The sequence below is a fragment of the Mauremys reevesii genome, linkage group 6 (genome assembly GCF_016161935.1).
Source record: "Mauremys reevesii isolate NIE-2019 linkage group 6, ASM1616193v1, whole genome shotgun sequence".
NCBI lineage: Eukaryota > Metazoa > Chordata > Testudines > Geoemydidae > Mauremys > Mauremys reevesii.
In genome coordinates, this window is record NC_052628.1 from 123,460,686 (window position 1) to 123,483,736 (window position 23,051).

The 23,051-nt window shown below is 39.7% G+C and overlaps 1 protein-coding gene across 4 annotated transcripts in view; it reads left to right on the plus strand.

Annotated features, from left to right (window-relative positions):
* Positions 1-484: 484 nt before the first annotated feature.
* Positions 485-23,051, plus strand: part of NRG1 (neuregulin 1) — an 816,555-nt gene continuing 793,988 nt past the window's right edge. For 3 of the 4 annotated variants that reach the window (XM_039543746.1, XM_039543749.1, XM_039543750.1), the window contains exon 1: positions 490-805. In XM_039543746.1, the coding sequence (XP_039399680.1) occupies positions 697-805 (109 nt within the window). In that variant the 5' untranslated portion in view covers positions 490-696. Of the gene's footprint in view, positions 806-23,051 lie in introns of all 4 variants that reach the window. The other variant, XM_039543748.1, reaches the window with a different exon arrangement.

A 23,051-nucleotide genomic window follows, 5' to 3' on the forward strand; every position in this document is an offset into this window, starting at 1 on the left:
CCCTCCTCAGCCCCTGGCGCCGCAGCCTGGCTGGCACAGCGACTGGCGGAGCCCTGAGCGCTGGCGGTTCCCCACCGCCGCCGCCTGCCCAGCTCCATGCAGCAGCGCCGGGCTCGGGCAGCGGCAGGAGCAGCGCAGCCGGGAGGCAGGTCCCCGGCGTCTCCTCCCCGCGCTCGCAGCCCCCAGCCCGCTCTCCTGCCCTAGCCCGTGGCGGCGCCCCCCGCAGCCGGGCCGGCCGCCATGCGCTCGTCTCCCGCCGCCTGCCCGCTGCCGCTGCCGCTCCTGCTGCTGCTGCTGCTGGGCACCTCGGCCCTGGCGGCGGCCCCGCCGTGCTTCCCCGCGCCGCCCAGTGTGGGCTCGGTGCAGGAGCTGGTCCGGCGCGCCGCGGTGGTGATCGAGGGCAAGGTTCTGCCGCGGGAGGCGGCCCGCCCGGCAGGGCTGGGAGAAGCGGGGCTGCCGCAAGGGAGGCGGCCGGGGCAGCCCACTGCCCCCGCGGCCGGGACCCTGCCCCCCTCCCCGCCGCCGCCGGCCGCCAGTCCCAGCCCGGCGCCCCCGCCCTGGGTGGCGCGGGTGCGGGTGCACCAGGTGTGGGCGGTGAAGGGCGGCGGGCTGCGGAAGGACTCGCTGTTCTGGCTGCGGGGCGAGCCCGGGTCCGCCTGCGGCCGGCTGAAGGCGGAGAGCCGCTACATCTTCTTCATGGAGCCGCTGGACGCCGGCGCCGCGCTATTCCAGGCGTCCTCCCCGCCTCTAGAGACCGGCCGCAACCTCAAGCGGGAGGTCAGCAGGGCGCTGTGCCGGGGATGTGGTAAGTGAGCCGCGCCGTGCGCCTGGAAATGGGGGGGGTCTGCCCTGCCCTCGGGGGCTTCCTTGGCCGCTGCCCGGGGGTATTTCATATGGCTGGAGATGGCTTCAGAGAGCTGCGTGGGGAGGGTGAAACTTTGTACGACAGCCCCACGCCCACTTATGCCATCCGACGGGCTGGGAGGGAGTCGGTGGTGCTCGGTAGAGGCTGTGTGTGTGAGCTCCGTGCCAAGGAGCCGGGCAGCATGTGCTTTGTCTTTTCAAATGAATGGGAGTTTGTGAGGAGAGGCTTCAAAGTGTCACAATAGCTGGGGTGCTGGTGAGCTATCGATTTCACCAATAAAGGCCTTGGCTGCTTCCCTGTCCTCCCTAGAAGTAGGAGGGCTTTGGAGGTTTTGGGCAGTCAAAGCCTGGATGTGTTGCTTAGATTTGTATGTTGTGAGTTTAGTTAATCAGAGGCGATGACGGAGCTTTAGCCCTTGGGCCATGCAGAAGAATTAAAGAGGAGTCCAGTTACAAATCAAGGGGTCTGCAAGGTTGGCCTCCCGTCTCTGACTTTTACGCTCTGGTTTGACAGATCAGATAACTATCTTGGTTACCTTATGTGGACAGCCTGGCTATTTCGGTCCTTTCTGTTCTAGTCAGATTGCAATCATCCTGGCAATCCGTTGATTACCTTATCATAGAAAGGAGGCAAGATCTCTTCCCAGCCCCTGTATTACCATGGCTGCACATGACAACACACTCTAGATACAAATAAGATCGCCTGGAGCCTATAGAATCCAGCCAGCCAGTGTGAACTGAACTGTTTGGGTTAACTGGATTGTTTTCGACTCTCCACCTTGTCATGTTTCATAACACCGGTAATTTATAGTCTGTCACTCCTCTTTAATTTGAATGTTTCAAGGTGATTCTGTTGTGTGGCTGGGGCGCCAATGGTTGCTAGGGCCCAAGCTTCTAGGATGAGGTGCTTATCAGCTTAGCTCCTGTATTTTTCAACTTTTCTTTTAGTCAGACTTGTTTTTTTTTCTCCTTCTCCCTCCCTTTCACCAGGGCAACCTAAAGCTGCCCCAGTGTGCAGAGGGGAGCTGTTCACAGGCAGTGGTGCTGAGCACGAGTGAGTGACGTTGGGATTCCCCAGCTCTGGCTGATAGATGTCACTGTAAAACAAGGGAAACACTCTTCAGGGACCTGTCTTATTAGCTAACATAAAAAGCTGAATAGTACTATACAACAGCTTGTGTTCTCCTGTTGTAGAGTTTGAAGGCATGCCTGTTTAATCCTCTGTAATAACAACTCTGATATGATTAAATACATACAGAAAGTATTTTGTTTTAGCCACAGAACTGCTAAACAGCTGAGAACTGCATGTAGAAAGTCTATACTGCTATGAAACTTGTGTGGTAAGAATCACTGTGTAAACCTTCACCCCCAGGATCATTTTGATTCTGAACATTATAACAGTGTCAATGTCTAAAGAGTTTCAAATTTTCATGTCAATTTCCTGCAAGCCTTCAATGGCAACTTGAAACATAGAATCCATATTATCTCTGCCAGCATGGCTTTATTATTGTACTCAGAATGGGAAATATTTAGTTGAGCATTGTTCTGTGCTTATGCTTTCCAATCATATCAATTCTGTAGTTGCAGAATACTACAAGCAGCTCAAACTATGAGCAATCAATGAGAAAATAAGGTGATACAAACACCAATTAACATAGTTCAAAACAGTCAAGGATCTTGTTGCTGTTTCTAGTCTATACCCGTGCAATGTGTGTGTGTATATTTACAGTATTTGTTTGCAGCCTTCAATTTGGCGAATATAAAGTAAATTATAGGTTACCTTCTTGCTGCATTTGAACTTAAGAATATGTCTTGTGATGTCTGCTAATGCATACACATACTCTTTTACATTTACTTAAGACCTAAATTGTGGAATGAATAAAGCTGCTACTTTGGAATCAAATGCTGCTTCAATTACTCATGTAAGTAACCCAATTCACTTTAGTGGAATTACTCCTAAGAGTAAAAGATAGGGTTGTTCCCTTATTTTTGAAACCTTTTCTTTTCTCACTCATATTTATATGGTGCTGCTTCTCACAGTATCTAGGCACTGAAATCCAGAAGAAGGAGGGGCATAGTATTCCATATAGAAGTGAGCTCAGATCTTGTCTTCCTAGGGTTTGGGTAATTGTCTCTGATTCTTAAAAAAAATCCATTTTCTCAGTTCTGTGGTGATGGATACAATGTGCAGAAGGCACAGTCATGCAACGGTCTCTACATGTGGCACTTATCTTTAAGTGGAGGACTGGCATAAATAGTGATAATATATTTGGTGAATAACAGTGCATAGCACAGAAATATAATGAAATAGAGGAGGTGGGGAATAAATTATCTGGCTAAGAAGTTACTGAATGATCAGCAAGATTAGCAGGGATGGGAGGGGCATTCCCAGACTTTGTTCCCTATACAAATAAACCACAGGAAGTAATATACTGTAGTAATTGTATGGAAATGAAGATGATCTGTACTGGTTTAAAAATGTCAGGCTAATTTAACATTATTTGGGGGTATTGTCTGAAGACCTTTAACTTCCTTTTTGGGAGCAACAGATGGCCAAATCTTGGCCCCACTGAACTCAGTGGCAAAACTCCCATCAAGTTCAATGGGGTCAGGATTTTTCCCAGAGTTTTTCAGTCTCTGGGTCAGATCCTCAGCTGATATAAGTTGGTATAGTTCCATTTACTTTAATGGTGCTATACTGTTTTACAACAGCTGAGGAACTGTCCCTCTGTCTTTTTCTTTGACTTCAATTTTGAAAGCTATATTGCTTTCTCTCCTCCTGATCCTGTTCTTAATGAAATCAATAGCAGTTTTCCCATATTTCAGTGCAAGAAGGACTGAGTGCCAAGTACTTCTGATTCTTGAAATATTTTGACATTTACGAATATGGGGCCAAACTCTGCTCTTTCTCATCCAAGTAGCCTTTGCTCATGTAAATGCTCCTATTGCATTCCAGTTGAACTACCCACATGTGTAGTGTCTTGAAGACTGGGCTTCCAGTCTCTAAGACCCAGATTCTCAAAGGTATTTAGGCACCTAATTCCCATGTACAGATTCTGTGAATTTTACTCATATGATTAATTATTACTCATACAAGTTGAACCGTTGACTTCAAAGATAAAGACTAACTCACATGAGTAAGGGGGCCATGTTACCTTCTGTCACGGTAGAGCATACAGTAGTGGGCTAAGCAAGGGAAGAAAGCTCAGTGAGGATCATTTTGCGGCATTCAGTTGGTCTGCTCTGACCCTTGTGAAATGACAAGCCACATGGGGTTCCAAGGGATCAACAGGAGGCTAATGTCATTTGCATTGAGGCCCTGTGCCTTTGCCTTAGCTGTATACCCCCAATATACTCCCCACCCCCAACTCCCTGTCAACAAGGCACCAATAGGGCTTTGCTACCAGGGAATTTCCTGGACCATGGCTGGTCTCCTTACAGGGGTATCCCTATCATAAGTTGTTTGATCTTTCCTAGATAACATACCTGGGGCTTGTAGGGAATGAAGTGGAGCCCTCAACATTGGGCCATCTATCCCTCATTCCTAGCCTCCGTCCCTTCCTCCTATGAAGATGCCATAGAATGTCTCCCCAGCTGGGTCTAAGAAAGGGGTGAGATTATGCTGTACATTTATTATGGGGGTACGGTCTGGCTGAGGGTTTGCAGAATTGGGCTCCATATGATCTAAGGAATCTCTCTATTTACTTCCTTTTTAAATGTATCCAAGATGACTTTCTATTTGGCCAAATTTTGTAAGTAAAGCTAGCGTCTCCTCTTCTTACAGTTCATTTTTTATTTGTTTATTTATTTAGGAAGTTCTAAAGGTTTACAAATCATTGGCATGTAATTATCAGAGACAAAACAACAATCATTACAACAGTGAGCTTTTGTTTAGAGAAACATTTTACTATCTTCAAGTGGTGGCTACAGTATACAATAGCTATTTTTCAGTATAATTAAAATGTGTATCAGCTTTGTATTCCTCTATGTCAGTTATCAGAGGGGTAGCCGTGTTAGTCTGGATCTGTAAAAGCAGCAAAGAGTCTTGTGGCACCTTATAGACTAACAGACGTTTGGGAGCATGAGCTTTCGTGGGTGAATACCCACTTCGTCGGATGCATGTAGTGGAAATTTCCAGGGGCTCTTACATTCTGAGATACTGTATTCAATTTATATATAATATATTTATATATACTTTAAATGACATTACACTTTATATGTGTAATGGCATTTAAAGTATATTGACTATAAGCAGATATGCACACTAAAATACTGCTGTGGGGATTTTCTGTTCAGCATTAAAGAGATTTTTACAAAGCTATATTAAGTGATTAGCATTAAGAATAGCAACAGCCTATATATAAGTATGCACAAATGTAATTTGCCCAAGTAATATGCTGGTCCTCACTAAAAAAATATGTTTAAACACATAAATCATGATGTCTAAAATCCATCATGTGAGTGAAGCACTTATTTTACTGAGAAGTGTAACTTTATTAGTTTTTATATTGTGGATATTCAATACACACCAAATTAATTTCTCATCTGAGTTCACTAAATAAAACTGAAATATATTCATATGGGAAAACACCTCAGAATACAAACAATTTAAAAACACATTTGAAGCTGAGTTAAAAATAGTTGCTTTACTCTTTACTCACACATGGGAGTATATTTTCCTCTTTATACACTAGGTTGCACACACACTAGTCTAATGGACATTACATACATACCCTGTTATACACAGAGGTTAGATACAATCCCTAAGGCTGTGAATCATTTCAATGAGGTTAACAGCCCTGTCTAAAGAATCAAAATAATACACTGTACATCTCACTGGCCTATACATGTTTCTAATTAAATAAAGGAGCAAAGCATATGAATATCTGTCTTGCACTTTAAATATGTTGTCCACTTAACTATTTAAATTGATTCACATTATTGCAATGCCACTTTACACAAATAGACTGAAGTTAAAAAAAATCAGATTTAAAATGCAAATACCTGGCCCTCCCTGATACTTATTATTGTTGTTTTAGCTATTCTTGGAATTACTGAAAATAAACTATATTAATACTTCATTTTAAATGGGTATATGAATAAATATCAATTTGTGGCTGGATAATATTAATAATGTGTCTCTTTAAAGAAAGAAGATATACTGGAAATGTTTGTTCAGAGTTCACATGCTTAAATGCTTTGCTGAATCAAGGCCATATTAATTTTTATATATATAGTTTCTAATTTTTATTTATATATCAACATTACACTTGTATAAAGGATATATTTTATATAAGGTGTACATATATATACAGGTGGACACATACACACATCATATATATATGTACAACAATAATTTCAGGGGGAATCAGATATTTCAAGGACATTTGAAATCTGATTTTTCTCTTCACTTCAGTCTGTTTGATTCACATTATTCCAATGACACTTTAAACAATAATAGTACCATATGTAAAGTGTAGGATAGACATTTCTCTTTCTCTCCCTCATATATGATTATCATTTATCATTTTATGGGCAAGTTACATAATAAATATTTAAAGTTAAGTCTTCACAGTGTATGTCTTCACTAAATGTAGATTAACCTATGAACTAGTGTAAACTCTGATTTTACCGGACAGACTTCAAGAGCCCCATCATTTTGTTATGGAGACTGGAAAATTCTCTCAGCCTGTCTCATGACTGACTGTGCTTTATGCGCCAAAGGCTTACACCCACAGAAAAATTTAGTAACTTGTGTCAAAACTGGTTTAAATCCTCTTTGCAAATTAATGTTTCCTACAGCAGCCTATGACACAAAAGTGGTTCCATGCATAAGAACCTTGATCTGCAAACTCTAGAAAATAACGTGATCTGGAGAAATGAGGGCAAAGTCCAAATACTATCGGCCAGATTATTATCCCACACACATCTATGGTGGAGACTATAAATAATGGGTTCTTTTGATTATTTATTAACTGAAACATCAACTGGTCAAGCTCAAGTTTGGTTTATCAATCAAAGACTAAAAGCAGCATAAACAGAAAAGGTAAACTCACCAGTACTGGGGCTCTGTCGCTCTTCTGGTTCTGAATTATGACAGTTTCAATAGACCTTTATAGCCAAGGTGTTTTTCCTATATTACAATTTGTGGTTTTAACTAGGTAGCTTAGGATCAGCCAATCAACAGGAAATGTAGACAGTTTCATTTCCATTCATATTATCCTTCATATTACCAGTGACAAAGAATAAAAACAGCTTCAAGCTACTTTGACATGAGTTCAAAACAAGTCTTTAACCAATTAAATGTCATATTCTGTCATGTTTGCCTTTCATTGTTTTTTCCTTTTATAATGTTCTTATCCACTTACTCTTTTCTTGTGGTTTTCATTACAACTTTATAACTTGTTCTTCCAGTAGTCAGAGTCAATCACAACCACAGAAACAACTTTAAGCAGGCTGAAAAGATAGGTCACAGAAAGATCATGCATTTCCATTCTATAAGCAACAGAAGTGTAACATACTCAAAGTCGTATTCACTTTTAGTTCCTGACATAAGTTGTGAGGGGTTCTGGGAGCTCTTAAGCCATGCAGGGCTGTGTGGAATTTGGGGAGGGAGGGCATCTGCCAATGTGGTACAACATGCCCTTTGCAACATGGGGGCATACATCTGTGGGGAAGTGGCAGGCCAGCAGCTTCAAAATATATGGTTCTTTTCAGTAACATGCATTAGAAAGTGTTCAGATTCTGAAAGCAAAGTTATATTAAATGTATCCCCATGTTTTATTGGGTATATTTGGTCCTCATTCTGCAGCTTTTTCTCAGGCAAAATTCCTGCTGAAATCAAAAATCAGGCCTTTGGTGTAATACACAGTCTGCATTTCTATTGCCTGGATTTTCAAAATGCGTGTCATCACAGTATTTGTTTACTATTTTAAAACATATTTTTATGATGAGTTTTCAAAAAATTGTAACAGTAATACATCTTTTTTTATCATGTTATCAACAAGTCTGTTTATGGCAACAGCTAATATTCCTTTAAAAACCACCTATTTTCTATCAGGAACAGTTGTCTGTTTTTTAATGGTTATATGTATGTGTTTGCACTTCCTTTGTGCAAAAGAGCATTTGGTAGTATAGAAGAAGGGGATCATATTCAGAACAGTGAATATAGACTCAATTAATTTTTGCAACAGCTGTCCAAAACACATCCAGTCCTTTTACAAGGCCATTCCTTCTCATCTTTCACATTTGTTATTTAACTGTGCTAAGCTGTCTTATTAGTAACTGCTGAAGAACAGTTAATTCTATTGTTCTCAGAGCTGAAAGATATGTTATTATTGAAAATGTACTGACGCTAGATTGCATCTATCAGTGGAACAAATCAGAATGTATTAATATCTGTCATTTAAAATATTTAGCAAAAGCAGCTGCCATAAGGGAGAAACTTTCAATAATAGTTGTGTTTTTTTAATGATAATTTTTCACATATAAAATATTTTCTATAGTAATTTTGTAAAGGGGCAGATTTGTTGCCAACTGTATCAACGATTTAAATCCAGTAGTTTACATGCAGGATATTACTACTGCACCCAAATGAAATATGTTTTACTCCTCATGTAATTACTCCACTAGTAATTGCCCTAATCTCATAGCAATGTGCAAATGAAGACAAAGGCAGAATTCTTCTCCCATTTCAAAAAACAAAAAGAAAAAAAATCCCTTATTTCTAGTGATCACCATGGGCTTGGTTTTGAGTTGATTACTCATGTGAGTTGATTTACTGAAGTCAGTAGGGCTCCTTGTGTGAGTAAGAGTGAATCGCATAAGTAAGGGTTGAAGAGTTGGGGTCTTCAATGGACATTATTAACAAAAATTCTGGCATGTTAATTTTTTCCACCACTTGTGAGAATAACATTGAACATGGGTGTCATGTTTTTTGCTAATTTTCAATAAACAGTTTGATCAGATAAAGGAGCTCATCCCTGTAGCATTTAAAGCCTGATTTTGCTGCCCTGGAATCTATAGGTGCTTTGCTTGATTCAGCAAAGCACTTCAGCACATGGTTGACTTTAATCATGTGAATAGTCCCAACAATGAGACTAAAGTTAAAGTTAAGCATGTCAATAAATCTTTTTCTGGATAGGGGCCTTAAGCACATTTTGAAGTGCTTCGTTCAATCAAGGATTTAAACATGCATAAATCCCATTGAAACTCAGTGGAAGGTTTTTGGGTGCTCCAGCTGATGGATTGGGCTTTACTAGATACATAGGTTGTGTTGCATTAGAACTCTAAAATATTTTGAACAAGCTGATCCTGAAAATATTGGGCAAAATTATTTTTTATCAGGTAGGATTTTGAAAGTGTTTGAACTTCCAATTTACATTAGGGTCTGCTCCTGTCTCCATTGATGTCAACGGCAAAACTTCCATTGACTTTCACTGGCAGCAGGAACTGCCCTTGAAGTCTAGCACAAATTGTATAGGAAAATGGAGTGGCCATTTGTGACATATTAATGAACATGAAATTATTTTTCTTCCCATCACATTTGGAACATTGCGTTGCTGGATCTTTAGGCTTCTGTGTATATTAATTAAGGGATATTTTTACATTTTATTTTTTTAGATCAAAGGTTTTTCACTATTTTTAATAAATATATATATTTTAACAGGTATGTGTATATACACACACACACCTGTTAAATATATATATATATTTATTAAAAATAGTGAATTAAAATATATTTATTAAAAATAGTGTATATATATAATATACAAAGCATAAAATAGCAACAATAACAATGTATAGTTCCTGTAAGGTGAGATTATGTTTTACAATGAAACACTAGTCTTCAAAAGGAAAAGCATAGTACCTTTCTATTAATGGTAAGATGAATGATTGTTAAGGTTACAGAAAGTCATCAGTTACCTACCTGCTAGTACACCATCAGCTGGTGATGAGATCCTGTGATTGAGTTTCCTTTTATATCAATTTGAATAAAAGAAACATGGAGCAAAGATAAGTTAGAGAGTATTTTCCAGAGGCACAGAATGTTTATGACAAAGTTACTATATCAGCGGAGCAGTTGTGAGGGTTTCAGATGATTAATATTTTCCAAAAGATTGATTAAATATGAAGAGTGATACCTTTTTGCAAGATGAACAGATCATTCAGTAAAGATTAGGTATTTGACATCACGTTGATAAATACATGGTTCAAATGACCCTGTGTGTCATATTTAAGCAGACATAAATCTTACTAAAAGTGTCAGCATCTGGGAAGCAAGATATTTTCTCACAGACATTCTGAACACTAACAGCATAAGAGGAATAAACACTTCAATAAACATTTGAGCTGAGATTTTCAAAGCCACCTAGGGGATTTGTATGCTCAGTTTTCTTTAGGACTCCCAATTCCTATTAAAAATTAATAGGAATTGTCAATCCTAATCCCTTAGGTATCTTTGAAAATCCTATCCTTATTTGCTAAAGCAGAGAAAAGCGGGAGTGGCTTGCAGGTACATAGTGGCCATGCAACACACTGTTATATGAACACCCCAGTATGAATCTTGACCAGAGGTTGGTTGGATTGTGGGTGCCAAGGAAGAAGGGCTGGAAGGGGAATGTCTCATATAACACTCTGCTCATGACTGGCTGATATTAGTAGCCACTTTCAGCTCTCCTGACCAGAAGGGACCTCACTGCTTCACAGAGCATTTGTAAGAGGAACAGAAACCAGTTCCTCATCTGGCATAACTTGCAGAGCTCCAGTGACTCCAACAGAACTATACTAATTTACACCAGCACAGGATCTGCCCCAGGGAATCCTGGAAGGACATTGTTGTTTTTTCCCCAGAATAAGTGGAAAAAGCATAAAGTACAGCAGCAAATAACGTGGCTCATGTTTTGCATTCAAGTATCTTTGTTCATCTTGTGTGAAAACCTTGCCCCATTGAGGTCAATGGGAGTTTTGCTTTTGACTTCAATGGAATCAGGATTTCAACCCTTCAGTTTATTTTGGATCTTCTGAAGGGTACTTTTCCACTATACACGTGAATATTTTCATTTATTGACAACAGTTAAAAAGATCAGGAAAAATGTCCTGTCATTTGTACAAAGGAGTGACAATTGTAAGAAAGATAGCTAAAGGGAACAGGAATAATAAATTTAAGGGCAACCTGCATCAGTGGAAACATTGCCTTGAGTATTTTTAAATATAAAATTTAAAAATATTATACAGAAGACTGAACTGGTTTGTTTTTAATATGATGTTTATACATTCTAACTTATTTAGGTGTCTAATTATGATCCTGGGAGCAGGTTTGAAAATTGTGGCTATACCGCACTATAGATGAATGTGCATACAAAATCACTCTATTGAGTAAATTTTCAAAAAGGTCTCCATTTTGTGGGTGCAAGTAGCATCCACAACTTTGCTCCCCAGATTGCACTGCATGTGCCTGTCAGAGTGCTTGTGCTACTAATCATCTGATTTCCATGGGACTTAAATGCATGGAAAAAAATTAAGTACATTCTTAAATGCTTTTCTGACTATGGATGCTTGCCTAAATCAGAGCCTTTGAGATCATGTAGAGAAAGAAGTTTCCCTTGCCATGCATGGCTAGTTTTTTGTTTGTTTGTGACTCAACCTGGCTGATTATCTCAGCTGTGTGACTCATAGCAAACATTGATAAGAAAGATATTTATGGAAGGAAGACAATATATTTTTCTCGTCTTTCTCTTTTGTGCAGGGAATATTTGTTCTCATCACTTCTCTCAAGAAACCTCAATATTTGCGCTAATAATACAGAATAACCATTGACTTTTGTGCAGAGGTATTGATTTCAGAAATCCCTTTGAAATGTCACATTAATCTGTTTAACTTCCAGACCTTGCTTTGGAGGCTCAAAAGAATCTCCTGACCATTCTCAGATGATGTGTGACCACCTTTTGTCTCTCTTAATTAAGGTTTCACAAGTTCCTGGCTTTCCCCCTGATCCTGAGTGAATCAGTCTACCATAGTGGTTTAATGGTCCCTGAACTTTAAAAATGATAACGTAGCTCCACTAGTTTGCACTTTGTTTCAACTAGCACAACTCCAAGTGTATGCTTGTGTGTTCTGATATCTTGAGCCTTGAACCTCAGTGAAGCTATTTAAAAATAATTAGTGTGAAAAATCAAATGCTAAATTTTTGTAGCGTGTGACTTTCCAACACTTATAGCTTGATTTACAGTATTTCTTTTTGTTTGTACATCCTTTTACTTACAGGTAAATATATACACGTAAAATACCCAGGTATGGACACAGGCTTTATTATTATATGCAGATAAGAACACATACTGTGTTTCCACATAAGAATATACAGGGGTAACTGATGCATATTTATTATACACAGCTATTTGGTGAAATATTGTTATAAATGAATGAATCTAGAAGAAGATGAGGTAAAGTTTTTATACACATGTATGTATATGGGTGTTTTGGTGCAGCATGTAGACACTTGGGCAGGCAGGTGTTATGGGAGATTAATTTCTTTCTAGATAGAGGACAGTGTAGCTGTAGCTCAAGGTCATTATATTTTGTTTTTGTTTCTTGCAGGTCATAACTAACTCATCGATAAAGTCCAATGCTTTTCAAACCTGCTTTGTTTCTCTCTTACCCATATTTTGTTTTGCCAGGTTGTAATGGTATGATTTTCTCTTGTGGTGATATTTTTCCTGCTGTTATTTAATGTTCAGAATACATCTTTTCATTTATTGTTTTGTAGATTTTGGGGGAGAGTCTGCCAGAACATAACACACTGGCTTTTTTTTACTTAAGTGTATGTCAAAGTGTTTTTTGTGTATGACTAAAATGTTTGGGTTTGTGCACTTTCTCTGAAAATGTATATGTTATGACCCAGTTGTCTTTATTCTCTCTAGCAAGGGCTTTGGCTACTTGACTTTGTTTTGCTGATGTTGTAGAGTGTGTTTACTTTCCATTAGAATTCATTCCATGATAGTGAGGCAGCAGTGGTGTGTGAATTCTGGAGCATGTTTATCCGAAAGACATCTTTCATGGTACCGTGGGATTCTGCTTCCCATATTTTTTTAGTGTTCTGTGAGTTGTCTATTTTGGCATTACTCAAAGTTGTGTACAAAATAGTCTTAGATATTAGATCTACCTGCTTTTCTAAGTTTTTACACTTCACTTGCAAATTTGGACTCAGGTTGCTGTATACCTGCCCAGGCAATTCTGATATGCAGTAATCTTGGACCTATTTATAAAAATCTGATTTTTGAAGGTTGTAAAGAGTACATGGGATAACCTGTGAAATTATAGACTCGATTAGACTAATTTTGATCCCAGGCAAAATAATTAAAAAGTTGCTACAGGAATTGGTCAGTAAAGAATTAAAGGATGGAAATATCATTAATGCCAGTCAGAATGGTTTCATGGAAAATAGGTTCTATCAAATTAACTTGACATTGTTCTTTGATAAGATTACAAGTTTGGTTGATAAAAGTAAGTGTGTTGACATAATATATTTAGACTTTTGTTAGGCATTTAACTTAATATTTTATGACATTCTCATTTAAAATAGCACTATACTAAAGCAATGTAGCACATATTAAATGGATTTAAAACTGTCTAACTGATAGATCTCAAAGACTACTTGTTCATTTGGGAATGATCAGTAATGGAGGGTGGAATTTCTAGTGGGGTTATAAAACATTTTTCAATATTTTTAATCAGTAATCAGTAAGAAACAAAAAATCATTGCTGATAAATTTTGCAAATGACATAAATATTGATGGAATGACAAATAATTACAGGGACAGATCACTGATTCATAGGGACTTAGATCACTTTAAGATGGGTGAAGCCAACCAATATGCATTTGAATACAGCCACACGCAAAGTCACATCTAGGAACAGAAAATGTAGGCTATATTTACAAGTGGGAAGGACTGTGTCCTGAAAAACAGTGACTTTACAAAGTATCTAGGGGTCATAGTAGACAACCAATGGAACATGAGCTCCCAGTATGATGCTGTGACTAAAAGGGCTAATATCCTAAAATGATGATCATCATCAACATTGTAATGTCTACGTGCCCCAGTCACGGACCAGGACCCAATTGTGCCAGGCACTGTGTACACAGACCAAAAAGACAGTCCCTACCACAAAGAGCTTACAGTGTAAGTACAAATAGAGGAATATTGAGTAGGAATAGGGAGCTGATATTACTTCTCCAGGCAGTGTTCGTGAAACAAATACTGGAATAATGTGTCCAGTTCTGTTGTGAACATATTTAAAAGGATGTTGAAAAATTGGAAATAGCTACAAGAATGTCTTGAGAGCTAACCTTCTCTTCTATAAGGCAAAGAAAAGATTTAATCATGATCTAGAAGTACTTCCACAGAGAGAAGATTTCTGGTAATAAAAGGCTCTTTAATCTAGAAATATTCAATGGTTGAAAGTTGAAGCTAAAAAAACTCAAAGTAAAAATAGCAGTAAGGATAATTAATCATTGCAACAAATTACTAACAGATGTAATGGATTATCCATCACTTGAAGTCTTTAAATCAAGACTGGATGTCTTTCTAAAAGCTATGTTCTAATTTAACCACAAGTTATTGGGCTCAATGAGAAATCATGGGGTGAAATTCTGTGGGATGTGCTATGCAGGAGCTCAGACTAGATTATCACAATGCTTTAAAAACTGTCAATCTACTGTTGAGTGCGTTGTTGAAGTGGCCTCAAATTTGAAATCTGAAAGAGTTGATTGAAGTGAGTGTATTCTGCTTGAATCCAGCTATTATCTCATGGATAAAACCAGGCACATACTCTAGTATGTTGACAGTTTTTATGTTGTGAGTTTAATTGACACTGACATTTTTTGTATGTGTTTCCAAACACTTAAGATATCTGTGTGTAGGTCACATCCTTCCCTGTGGTGTTTGAGTGCTAGGCAAAATTAAAAGGTATTTATTAATGTCTATACAGAGACCAGATATGTCTCTTCTATTGTTCTGTCCAGAGGCAGGAAAGATTGGTCAGAATCCATTTAACTTTTCTTGTCCCTTTATGTTTTTTTCCTCCATGTCTCCACAACTGTGAAAGCAGATAAAGTGGTGGGTGGGTATGTTTGATGGGTGTCAGCGAGTGTGTATTATGGGAAGGCTATTTCAAAAGAGGTCTTGCATTTTCTCTTAAAGGTGCTCAGATCAAGTTCATTGTCCTCAATTCTCCTGCCAGGTAGTTCCATATTCTGCCAAAAATTGTATGTGTTTTACTTCTGACTGTTGTGAGTTTCATTATCCTGTGGGCCATGGCCACCTCTGGCAGTTCTGAAGGAAGAGGCAGTCTGAGGTAACTCAGTCCCAGTCCATTGAGAGCTTGGTCTATGTTAGCTAGAATGGGACAATGGTGTCTGGCCAGCTAAAGGTGCAGGGAAGACATCTTTTCTGCAATGGCTAGTTGGGTGTGTCATATCAAAGAGGAATCTAGGAAAGATCCGAGATGGTGTACCACTGTAATGGTGGTGGGGCATCTGTTCTCTGTTGACAATGATGGAATGCTGCTGGCTAGTTCTTCAAAGCATTTCCCTCTACTCACTAGCATCAGTTCTATCTTTCTTTGGATTTAGCTTCAGCCAGCTGCTCCTCATATAGATGCTGATTTCTGTCAGGCATGGGGATAGCTGGAGAATGGTGTGAATTGTACTTAAGGAGAAGGAGATGTATTGTTGTGGCCAGGATTTCAAAAGTGCTCAACACCCAGGGCACCTGCTGGGTGCTCATCACTTTTAAGTGACATGCATCCGACGAAGTGGGTATTCACCCATGCAAGCTCATGCTCTAAAACGTCTGTTAGTCTATAAGGTGCCACAGGATTCTTTGCTGCTTTTACAGATCCAGACTAACATGGCTACCCCTCTGATACTTTTAAGTATGTTGACCATGAGCATCATCTGTATATTTGAGGCGATGGGCCAATATTTTCAAAGGGAGAAGCCTTAAGTTTAAAATGTGTAGTTGCTTAACCAGTTTGTTTTTCCAGTGTGCTGCCTGCAGCTCCTGTGAACAGCATGAGTTTGAAGGGCTGGCATTTAGAAAAAAGTACATTCTTGTTTTAAAGGAAGGAGACTTGGTATGGAATTGTGCAGCACAATAAACATGGAGCCACACAATGCCATTTTTTTCAGAGAAGAATCTGACATTTACTTAATTTAACCATCAGTTCTACTCAGGAGAACAAATACACTATTCCACTGAATGAGAAGTAAACTAAGAATGGATAAGAAAAATAAGAGGAATGACCTTTTCCACCTCTCTTCCTTTATATTGCCATGTTAGTGGTCAGCACTACCAGGGAGGGCTGCAGTGTAGCAAAGACTGCCACAGTGGTGCAGGCTTTTGCCAATGAAAGTCTGTTGTAACCCAGACTAAGGGCTGGTCTACACTAAGGGGAAAAATCGATAAGATACGCAACTTCAGCTACGTGAATAACGTAGCTGAAGTCGAAGTATCTTATATCGATAACTTACCCGTCCTCACGGCGCGGGATCGATGTCCGGGGCTCTCCATGTCGACGCCGCCACCGCCGTTCGCGGCGGTGGAGTTCCGGAATCGATAGAAGCGCGTTCGGGGATCGATATATCGCGTCTAGATGAGACGCGATATATCGATCCCTGAAAAATCGATCGCTACCCGCCGATACGGCGGGTAGTGTAGACGTAGCCTAAAGGAAGAAATTCAACAGTGAAGAGATTCCTAGAAGCACAAGCCTCTCACTTAAAATACAGCAGCATGCTGAGCTTTTCTTTTCCCATTAGTATTATTTATCACGTAACTAGGTTCCTTGTTAATTTTGTAATTTTTTATCATAATTCTGTGGCATTACTGTATGTCTGAGATGCATTAGAGGCATTCCAATGGTATGACATCTGCCTAAATAACACTGAAAACTGGGATACAGTTAGTAAATAACAAGGAGGTATTAGGTCAGATCTACCTCAGTCATGACTTTTTTCCTGAGTAGATTATCTTAACCCTACATTATCTCTCAAATACATAGATAGGGATTGTCAGTCTTTGCTGATTCTCTTGTTTCCACATTCTTCAATTACCACCAGCAGCTTCCTCAGGGACTCTTCTTTTTTTGTTATAAATACCTATGAGTGATTGATGTACTGTTCTTGCCTTTAACTCCTCCACTGTAGCTTCATTAATTTAATGGCTTAATATGACCTATTGTTCCCTTCTGTTTAATTCTGTTAATTTGTTCCAATTTGAAATTAGGTTACTATGCGGCCAGATTCCAAAAGCAGCAATGGCAGGATGCAACAAGCACTGGAAAAAGAACCTTGTATTTTATTTGCCATGTTGGTCCCATATTGGAGAGATTGTGGGGGGTGGGTGGGTGAGGTAATATCTTGTACTGCACCAATTTCTGTTGGTGAAAGAGCTTGTCACCAAAAGATATTACCTCACCCACCTTGTCTGTCTTGTGTGTTACTCACTTTGCTCTGTAACCCATCTCCCAGTGTCCTCTTACAGTTTGGGGTCGTGTTCATGTGGGGTGCAATTCATAGTTTGATTTTGAAAGATTACCACTCAGAAATATTTTATATAAAGAAAGTCTCTCCTGTAATAAAGAAAATGTCATCTGATTTTCCAAAAGATACAGTAAATAGAAAATCTAGTTAATACTGTATTGGTTGCACATGCCACAGGAGTACTCTAAAAATGAGAGATGTTTGGCATATATGTAATTAGTGAGTTAATAGATAAGGTGCCTACAGATGGTGCTCAAGAATATGCAGCACTGTTCCTAGTTTTTTAGGACCAATAAAACTTTGTTACTGTGCACTGTAAATGGCTCCTGTAAATGTAGAGAAGAACTGCAGGTAAAGAGATGCAATTGTAAGACACACTGAAAGACCTGTCTATACACCACAGGGCAGCTTTATGTAATTTGTTTCATGTGTTTATTGTCATAAGATAATTTACTGGTGATTCGATAACCAACCTTAGCCCATTAAAATGTTGCATGATGGAAGAGTGGCAGCAATACCATAGGTAAGGCTGGGCTCTGTTTTTGCATTTAAAGCAGGGATTTAAACTTTGTATTGCATGAAAAATGTGGTGTATCCTTCTCCATACATACAGCACACAATCTGTGAGTACAAATGGAATTTTCTGAGGATTTTCCAGTAAATCTGTTAATCAGTTTATGAGTTATAATTAATTAAAAATGGTCCCTCAAAGACAGTTGATATTTTAAGTCTTGTGATTTTTCAGGCCTCTCAAGCTTAAAAACTTTTTGCTGCTCCACCAACCTTAAACTTCACTAATTCCTGTCCACTATGATCACACTGCTGTGCATTGTGCTGGTGTTGGGCAGCTGGGGAGAGTCATTAAGGTGTCTCTTTAGGATGCACGCCAACTGTAATTGATTCGGCTTAAGAGCAGTTTTGCCAACTTTGAGTGTTCAAAGATCACAAGTCAGGCCTCCCCAAAAATCGGAAGATTGGTTTAAAAGTCATGACATTTTAAAAAATAATAAATTGGGTTCTTTTTATCTGCCTCCTGAGCTTTTAGAGCCTTTATATGTCATTTGTTCAAGGTTTTCTTAGCAACTAAGAGGTCTAGAAACTTATTTTTAAAAAAAGAAAAGCTAAGATTCTCATGTAATTACATGATTACAGGAGCTAGGCTTCTAAGAAAAACACAAAGATGGTGAAACTCTCAATAAGATTGTGAGAGTTGTCAGCACTGTTCCCCTGTCTAGGAACAGAGAATCGTGACTTTAAACAGTCTATCAGTTTGACAAACAAGACAAGGTGAGATTTCCAGCCAGGCCAGAGCATAGTCTTCACTGAGAGAAGACCATATAATCTCAATTAAAACATCTGTAGAATTATGGTACACTTCATTCTAAATATTTGGTACTTAATCACATGACTCCAGGAGCTGAGAATTTAAGGAAAAAAACATTAAATATTGCAAGAATCCTGATTGTAGTTCAAGCTGGTAATGTTGTATTAGTATAACCCACCTGCTGCAGAAGCACAGCACAGCTGCATGTTCCCTTCATCCCTAAATAATTGGTTTATGTTGGTTTATGGTTTCAAGGTTCATTAAGGAAAGAAGCCAGAAATTGACTATTTTTTAAAATGAAAGCTGAGATTCAGTTTAAGGGGTGCCAAAGGCTGAGTCATTTAACCTGGTGCTTGTATGAATCCCCATCTAGCATGCAGTACCCCTTCTTCATCCTCTCCAATATATGTTTCCCTAGAAGCCTTTCAGTATTAAAAAATAAAAAACCTCTTTCTGTTGTTGAGCCTTTCCATTTTTCTTTGTATCCTTTATACCTATTGGAAGATATAAGATCACATTTGGCAGATTAGAATGTGTTTGCCTAAACCAGATGTCAGTTTTTGAAAAGAAAGTCTAAATATAATACTTTAAACATATTTTGATTTTAAACTTGTTTTTACCTTGTAATATACCTGATTGGCGCATGTTGCCAAATATTTGTTGGAACAATTCCTGTTTCTGTGAAGAAAATTGAAGTAAAATATATTGACTTTTCTTAGAATACTTCAGAATTTCATCATGACTATTTTCAAGGCTACACACAAACCTGGCTTTAACTACAATACATGCTATCTGTGGGCTGGATTCTGCAAGCGGATGAGCACTCTGATCTAGCCGAGCACTTAAACACATGCTTAATTTTAAGTAAAAGTAAAAGTAAATTTTAAAGTTAAGCAAGCATGTAAGTGCTTGGTTGGATTGGGATAAAGTGCTAAGGACTTTGCAGGATCAAAACCTATCATGTGTGACAAAGTTCCTCCTCTACCTTGGTGGGTCCTGCGCTTATTGGAGGATTTGCTCGCCTCACAGGGGTTGGGAAACAGCCCAGAGACCTTCCCCTCTGGTAGAAGCCACAGTCCAGGTCAATTCCTTCTGTGTTTGATCAGGAGTTGGGAGGTTTAGGGGGAACCCAGGCCCACCCTCTACTCCCAGTTCCAGCCCAGGGCCCTGTGGACTGCAGCTGTCTAGAGTGCCTCCTGGTACAGTTGCACGACAGCTACAACTCCCTGGGCTATTTCCCCATGGCCTCCTCCCAACACCTTCTTTGTCCTCACCACTGGACTTTCTTCCTGATGTCTGATAACGCTTGTACTTCTCAGTCCTCCAGCAGTATGCCTACTCACTCTCAACTTCTTGCACACTTCTTGCTCCCAGTTCCTCACTCACACTTCCTCTCCTCTGGCCTGACTAGAGTGAGCCATTTTATAGCATCAGAGGGGCCTTAATTAGAGTCAGGTGCTTAAGAGCCTCACCTGACTCTTAGCAGGTTAATTGGAGTCAGGTGTTCTCATTAGCCTGGAGCAGCCCCTGCTCTGGTCACTCAGGGAACAGAAAACTGCTTATCCAGTGGCCAGTATATCTCCCTTCTACTACTCTGCTCTTCCCAACTGGCCTGGGTCTATCGCACATGGTATGTTAACAGTTTTCTATCTAGGACTGGCACCAGACTTGCACAGGAAGAATGGTTAGTTTAAGTACAATTTCTACATAAGAATTTTCACTATGGTCCCACAACAGCACAGAGGGCATTTACCAAGATTCTCAGAGTGGTAGCAGTGACTGTAAGATCATGGAGTGTAAATCTTTCCCCTTACTTAGACAACATCTTGATAAGAGCCCGCTCCAGGGAAACTTGCCATCCAAGCAACACATGAAAGAATCCTGGAGTTAAAGAATCCCAGATTCATTATCTACAAAAGCAAAAGTAGCCTGATTGCATCGTAATGTGTTCTGCAAGGCAATGGTCTAGAGAGCATTTCTTCCACAAGAAAGAGTTATAAATCTCCAAGATGTGATGCCAGAGATAACTGTGCAAAGTCTGCTGTCTCCTGGAGTTAATCAGGCTGGATGTAGTACTATGAGCGAGAACATACATGTGCATCTTTCATATTTTGAAATACAATGGGCACTAAGGGTAAGTACCTTGCAGTTCCGAACTCAGTGGCCCAGTCATTGAATTGGTGGATAATGAGGGATGTATGATCAAATTCAGACACACGTAGCTTGTGTGTGCATCTTTCCATGGAAGTCCATAAGCCAAATTTGACAGTGATGTGTAAATGGTAATGTAAGCTACCTGCCGGGTATAAATTTGTCATAAGAGGTGCAGTTATGTAAAATGAACCGATCTGGCATTCAGAGGGTGTGCAAAATTAGTGTAATTTATACACCAGTGGGGCCAGATTCTGTTCTCATTTACACCAGTATAAATCTATAGTGATTACATTAAAGCAGTAAGTTAGTCCACATTTAACTGGTGCAACTGAGATCAGAGATTGGCTCCACGAAGGCAAAATGGAATGCGTAGCATGAAAATCATGTAGCAGGAGAATAAAAGTTAAATGAGAGACCCTTGTTTGCCTTAATCCCACTCTGTTCCCAATACTGCCAGAGCCGAAGTTAGTCGTGGTATGAGCTGTTGCACCTGTTTGTGCCAGGGCTGAATTTTGCTGACACAGAATGACAAATGGTTCTAAATTGGATTAATTTTTCACATCCATTGATCCAAATTAAGCCTGATATGTAGTTTGCACATCACTTACATCACCATGGCATCTGGCCCACCCTGCTAAAGGAGACTGCCTTGCAAGTTCCATTACATACAAACAGCAGAGGCACTGATTAACATTTTGAAAGGATGAGTGCAAGCCACAAAAATTGGCTCTAGATTTTTGAACCCTTCAAACTTCAGAGATGCTGAGATCTTGGATTTGATTCAAGCCCATTTCTGCTTGCAATATTTTTCATGAGATGGAATCAGGAATCAAAAAGGAAAAGAAAATGATCATCAGCAAATATGCATATATTTCTTAGCGCTAACAGCAATACACCAAGACCACATATCCCTTCAGAGCTAGTTAGAACAATACCATGTGCTGCTAATGGCATATAACATGACAAACTCATCATGGCCCATAGATGAACAAGGGAAAACTAGGGCACCTTCACTTCATCAAAAAGAAATACAATTATTTCTATATGCAGTGAAACACCTTTAATTTGCTAAAAGCCAGACATGTAAAATGTGATGTTAATATGTAAATGGACTAGTTTTCATTAGGGAGAGTGGGCTCTGTACTAGGAGATGTTTGATTGGATCACACAGATTAAAGGACGCCTGAAAGTTCATCTCTTTGCAATTGCTAGGAACACAAAAAGCATCTTTTTTTAGCTTTATAGAACAGTACAGCAGAAGTTTAGGGAGGAATGCCATGTTGCAGGTTAGGTCAAAACATTTAATATATGCTTCTCTCCCTCTGCTCCTTGTTCTGATGAGGACACTGCAGAAAATAAAAATGCAGGACACACATTATACTGAAAATACCAAACTGGCCAGGCTGGCTCGTGTTTTCAACATCAGTAGCAACATTAGCATTTCTTCCTCTACCTCTTATGAAGAGACAAGATTGTCTGGGGCCCATTGCATTGAAAAATCTCCCAGCCTAAATATTCAAAAGAAGAACCTTGTCAAAAGAAGATTTTCTGAGCAGTGTTATATTTCACAGGCTACAAACAGAGAAGCTAGATAAAACAAAAAATACTCTTGCTGGAAGTTAGCAGTGTATCACTACTTTGTTTCTTAGAATTCAGAATGATAATACACAGAATCCCAAAACAGAGAGAGACAAAGCAGGCTGCTCCCTAAAACAGAGATGCACAACTCACCCCTCCTTGCCCTAGGCTGTCTGTCTCCAGACTGACTCTGATCCTATGTTACCCTACAGAGCCTGCAGTCAGGACCAGGAAAACCCCTGCGATTTAAACTATCACAATTTTAACTCATTTTCAATACACCATGTGATGGATTGGACCCCTTAGGATGCCACCTGATGTGCTGAGATACCACTAAGCCCACCTGTTATGCCAGTTTGGGCATCCTTTCTACCTGTCTTGCTGAGCCAGGCTATTAAGCCTCCTCTGTCACACACACAGGCAGGGCCACACCCAACTACAGAACAAAACAGACACTGATATCAGTTCTGGGAAGATTCAGCTTAAGGGACTTGCCCCATCACACAGGTGTCCACCTCCCTTGGAGTGCAGACCCAAAGATGTATTATGAAATCTGCCTCCTCCCTCAATGTGGAGGCAGGTATCTACAAC